Below are 5625 nucleotides of genomic sequence, written 5' to 3' on the forward strand. Positions count from 1 at the left end.
CATGATGATACAGAAGCAATAAAATGAAGATAAAGCAGTATGGTAGATGAAGGACACGGACTTTGAAACCAATTTTAAGCAAATTAGTATGTAAACTTCAGCAAATCAATCAAAGCAGAGCATACAAATTAAAACATCAAAGAGCGTTCACTTTCTAGCGGACAATTTACATATCAAATAAGAGGCACAAATATCATAAAAAGAGTCAATGCCTCGTAAACTAATCAATACATTTTGGAGTCAATAAAACTGAAGTATGAGAACCTGTAATGATGCTATGAGATGCACTTTCACAAGAGTTCCCATGAGATGCTGCCATTGGTCCCATCCACATGACATACAGCATGATCTGGACCGTTCATCTGGTGACCCCACCATGCAGACACCATATCCCAAAAGTCACTCTTCCAAATCCTAACCATTCCATAGGAGGAATTTTTTCCCCCTTGAGTCTGGACCTTTGTTCTATCTTTCTTTAACCATCAATTGGAAGGTTACTGACAAATGGTTATGGCATCTTCATGATAGGGCCAAATATATGAATAGCCAGGAGCATGTTGACATTATTTGGGGGGAGTCACTGCCCTTCACAAGAGCACTTACACAAGTTCATCTTATTGTATCATCTTCTCTAATATAATACCATCCATTCTTGTGGTAAAACATTTTAAAAGAAATTATATTTAAATCACGTGCATTTTCCACAAAAAATGCAAGAATGTTGCCATCAGAATCACAATATGCTAAATATATCAAATTAGACACCAATAGACATCGCAGAAAAAAAATCAACACATACAAAATTGTATAATTCTATGGTACCTGATTCCATCACAAGTATGATACCAATTTACATAGATATGCCCACTTTCTGATGGAGGTGTTCTAATGGCATTAACATTTCGCAATCACGAGTGCCAATGAACCCTTCTATTGCTGTTGAAAGCTAGTACATGTTAGGAAAGTAATCCATATCCACCGGAAAATTCAAAAGGTTCCGAAAAGAATAGAAGAATCTGTTTACAAATGCTGCCATGCTTCTTTTCTCAACAACAAGCTATGTCAGAAGAACAAAATGTTTGGTGGCGTAGCACAAGTTGCTGAAGGCAGTTTGGTGGATATCCGAGCAATAATTCCACCGAAGAGCAGAGCCAAAAGATTCCAAATAACAAAAGAATTGCTCAGAAAGTTTCAATCCAAAACAACAATTAGCAAGAGATCTTATTAGAGCCATAGCTGATTGCATTAAGGCTCGAGTCAGACATATCAGTCATCCATCTCTGTGGCCCCCCAAATGCTCCTAAAATATTGTATGCATAAGAACTCCACCTTAAACCACAAGACCTTGAACCACCCATTGCAATCAACTTCTGTGTTCTTTCGAGCGCTATAAGGCTTGAAAATGTAGAAAAACTATTACCCACAAAAATATCTGCCCTCAGGCAAACTTCATAATCAATCGCAGATTTTATAAGGTAAGGATATTTATTGTAAATATCCCAAACCCCCAACTTCTTCTTCTCAAAAGGGAAAAAACCATCCGGCCAACCACTCAAAACCGATGCATCTTCCAGAAGGCTATCGGCAACTGCAAGAAAAAGAATGATCGGCTTTGTTAGCCCCCTTATGTGGGCCACTCTGTCCATAATCTCCTCCTTACTACTGCAGATTTGGCTGATGTTAGACCTCTGCTCGAGCTTCTTACAGTGAATCATCCAATCCTTCTCGATCCTCATGTGAACAGCAACATAAGGTGTATGCTCTTTAGAAGAACTGATATTCTGTTGTAGCGTCTCAGTTTTACTTCTCAAATTACTCCCCATCTCTCTAATTTTCGACACAACTTTTGTTGCTTCATCTGCTATCTCATCAATTAAAACCAAACATTCAAAGATCTTCGCATAATCCTTAACAGGCCAATGATCATGCCAAAGAAAGGGGTTCTTTCCAACAATCCGAATGGACTCGTACTCGTCAATTGGGTTTTCCCTGCACTGTTTCAATTGATCCAAATCCCTTTCCACAGTCCACTTCCTCCCACTTCCCTTCTGTAGCTCAAATGGAACAGTTCGATTGGAAAGATCAGAATATCGACTCAACCGAACAAACCCATTACAGAGGGAATTGAATCTTTCAAATTGGAAAATCTTATCAAAAGAGATGGGTTGCAATAGTTCAAGTTCTTTGTAAAACAAAGAAGCACTCAAGCTAGGCATTAACAAAGTCCGATTCAGCATTCTCGAAGTCAAACAGGCTCTGGCAAATGAAATTTTCTGATTGTTTAATCCCCAAACAATCTGAGGAACCTCCAAGAACTTATCTTTTCTAACACCATATTGAGTATTGGAAACAGAAGAACTATGCACCCAGTAGAAACTATTCTCCCTTAAGACACCAACACCAGGAAAAGGATAAAGGAAAACAGCTCTGAATATAAGAGCAATACACACCAAAGAGAGGCATTTGCAAAAAATAGAATTCCTTTGGAAGCCCAAGAATATAAGACGCTTACATGTCATCCAGGCCATTGCAAGGATCCTTGCAATGTTTCTTCCCAATTCCTCCTCTGAGGGCATCACAAGTCACAAAATTGCCAGAATTACAGTTCTGCAAAAAAACTAATAAGAAGATGGAAAGAAATAAACTTTGCTTAAAATTTCAATATCTCCAAAAAAATCCCCCATAAATCATGTGTGAAACGCATGATAAACGTATGCAACACTCGTAGAAAACACATGTGAAATGTGTCGGAAACATTTGTGGAACTTTCGAAAATCATTTTGGAAAAAAACAGTAAAAAATTGTGGAATAGATATTAAAAAAGAAAACAATAGCATATATTGTAATAAAAATAAAAATAAGAAAAATTCAAATGGAAATATGAAATTAACAAAATTTAAATCTACAAAACCACATATTTCGTGTTTTCCTTGTGTTTCATGTGTCTTCAATCGTCCATTTCTTTGTAATTGCATAAGAGCAAAAATCTCTAAGAGGACTTCAAAAAGGACTCCTAATTGAAGCAACTATTAAAACCACCAATCAAAAGGAAACTAAAGAAATCCTAAACTACTAAATATTAGGTAAAAAGATAAGGATTATATTAGAAAACAAAATCTGTTAAAGTATAAAAGATTAAATAACGCCTTCTCCAACAGCTTAAGCTTTTGGAGTAACTGGTTGTTTCACATGGTATCAGAGCAAATGGTATCAGAGCAAAGGTCTTGAGTTCAAACCTCCTTGATAGCAAAAGTCCACATGCAATGGCCAAACCCAAAAGAGGGGCCACATGTGCCACGTGTAGGCCAACCCTAGAAAGAGGGGCCCACGTGAGGAGGAGTGTTAAAGTATAAAAGATTAAATAACGCCCTTCTCCAACAGCTTAAGCTTTTGGAGTAACTGGTTGTTTCACAAAATCCTTCAAATGGGGTTTTTAACGCCTCTTATTTTTGGCTGAAATTTCGGCAAAGTGCCGTCTGCATCAGCTTTAGTGTAGGGGGGAAAACAAAGAAATGAGAAAAAAGAGAACAGAAATAAGCTTTAAAGATCTTTTCTCAAAACTTAACACCTAAAAAGCCTGAAGAAAATTACCATTTCTAAAACTGTGGTATCTCAATAAAAGGAACAGAAAGACTCAAAATCTTATTTCACTCATACCCAATTGCTAATTTAAATCCAAGAGTAAAAATAAACACAAATTAAAACACTGCCCTCATAAGAAATCATCAGAATATGACCATATAAGAATAAAGATTAAAACCCATGAAAATTCCCATTTCTCACCTCAAATCTGAGAATAATACAATAAAAGCTCCAATCAAACATCAAAGAGAAAACAACAGAACCTCCAAAATCAGAACAAACCCATTTAACCTATCCATCCGGCCTCAATTATTAGGAAAAAAAAACAAATACCCACCAAAGAGAAAACAAACCAGAGGAGAACCCATGAAAATACCAGTTTCTCAGTAAAATTTCACCCACACCCATCAAGAAAAAAAAAATCGAATAAAACCCAAAAGAAGCCAAGAAACAAAAAGGGGAATGATATTTTCCAAGGGATAAAATCCCCCCTCTAACGTTATCCGTTAAGTTTTAAAGGTAGGGGGGGGTGAATTTATCCTCAAGCAGAGAAGAGACCGTTACAGGGGGGAAAATATCATTTCCCAACAAAAAAATGGAGATTAAAAGAATCTGACAGGAATGGGTAGAGACCAGATGAAAGAATCCAGAACTACAGAGGCTGCAGTGATAAGCTGTAAAATGAGGAATGAATAAATAAAGTACCTGCCATTTTTTGTTCAGTTGGATCCCTTTCTGTACCCCAGAGAAATCTGAGCAAGGTGGTATCATGTAAAAGTAATGAAATCCACCATTAAAGAAGTCCACTTTTAGAAACATTACTAAAATACCCTTTAAGTTTTTAGTTTTTCTTAAAAAATGTCCCCGATATGCAAATCAGAGACAGTCACGTATCGGGTTTTCTTGTTGGGAAACATTCCACGTGGCGGGACCCCGCTAAATTGCGCCGGGGTGGGGTGAAATTTCTTTTCCTTGGTTCTATTTATTTCATGTAAATCTCTCTCTCTCTCTGTGAGCACATGCTTTTAGAAAGGTTAGACAGGTTAGAAAGAGTGGGTGTGGGTGCTACGTTCAAGAGAAAAAGGGCGGTTCAAGATGTGGGTGTTCTGCTTAAACTATTAAACTAGGAGGAGATGAAGTCTGTTTTGAAACAAGATTAAGGAGGGCAATTAATCGAAGATGGGTAAATATGAGCTTAAATCTGTTGCTTTTGGAGAGGATATTTAGGAGAAAAGGGTGAAGTTAATGGCAGCAATAGGATGGTTGAACGGGTAAAACATGCCTAGACTAAGATGATCGATTGTGGCAAGCAGCAGGTGGCTTGTTCATGTAACAGCAGCAGATGGCTGAGTATTTTCCGGGACAAATCCGAGGGACAACCGAGGGACCAAAAATAAAATTTTATTCATAAAGTTGTGAATCGTCTACAAGGGATAGACTTTTATAGACTTTTCATGGCCAAGATCCTAGCTATTCTAAGATTCCTAAAAGCACCGTTTGGGTACGCTGATTTTAGAATCTGGGATTTCTTCAAAATTGTAGCTAATAGACGAAGACGGGCCGTTGTTTTTTACTTCTCACCCTTCTTTCCGACAGCAAGAGAGTAGAAGATCCTCCCATATTTCATGCAGAAGAGATTTTTAAAACTTGAAATTCTAACTCAAAATCTAAGAAATCCTGTCAAGACAGCATACATCAGCTTGATCATTAAGCCACTTTTACACTGTTTTCAAACTAAAGACCTGAATTTTATATTTTGTGTATCCAAATGGCCTAATAATGAGAAAAACGTCTACTACTGCTACTAGAACTCCTAAATATTCTCTAAAACAAATCCTAATAGACACCAAAATTGTCCAACTCAATCTTCTCCTACAATTTCTCAAAGATCAAATCCTACTCTAAAAAAGAATCTCGACTAACTCCTAGGAAATTAAAATTCAAATAAAAAAAGGCCTAATAAATCAAAGGTTAGCGATCAACGTGGGCCATTGATTTAAACGCCGCCTGATATCTATTGATCAAAGGGTCCTCGACGATCCG

The 5625-nt window shown here is 37.2% G+C and overlaps 1 protein-coding gene across 6 annotated transcripts; it reads right to left on the reverse strand.

Moving 5' to 3' along the window:
• Positions 1 to 721: 721 nt before the first annotated feature.
• LOC143884693 (O-fucosyltransferase family protein) lies at positions 722 to 4344 on the reverse strand. Of its 6 annotated transcripts, none has more exons than XM_077388415.1 (3): positions 4288 to 4313; positions 2513 to 2607; positions 722 to 2385 (listed from the first exon to the last, which is right to left on the reverse strand). In XM_077388415.1, coding segments are annotated over exons 2-3 (1179 nt in total). In that variant the 5' UTR covers positions 2515 to 2607; positions 4288 to 4313; the 3' UTR covers positions 722 to 1208. The 6 variants fall into 6 exon arrangements, with proteins under 6 accessions (XP_077244530.1, XP_077244529.1, XP_077244528.1 ...); XM_077388414.1 differs by having other exon boundaries at positions 2513 to 2618; positions 4288 to 4309; XM_077388413.1 differs by lacking the exon at positions 4288 to 4313 and adding an exon at positions 3784 to 4041.
• Between the last annotated feature and the right edge of the window lie 1281 nt (positions 4345 to 5625).

Source organism: Tasmannia lanceolata, unplaced genomic scaffold (assembly GCF_043159265.1).
Source record: "Tasmannia lanceolata isolate RefF3 unplaced genomic scaffold, GAP_Taslan_0.1 ptg000008l, whole genome shotgun sequence".
Taxonomy (NCBI): Eukaryota; Viridiplantae; Streptophyta; class Magnoliopsida; order Canellales; family Winteraceae; genus Tasmannia; species Tasmannia lanceolata.

Bases quoted from the DNA above. Each gene is read 5' to 3' on its own strand.
- LOC143884693 (XM_077388409.1), bottom strand. From the start codon at position 2,576: ATGCCCTCAGAGGAGGAATTGGGAAGAAACATTGCAAGGATCCTTGCA.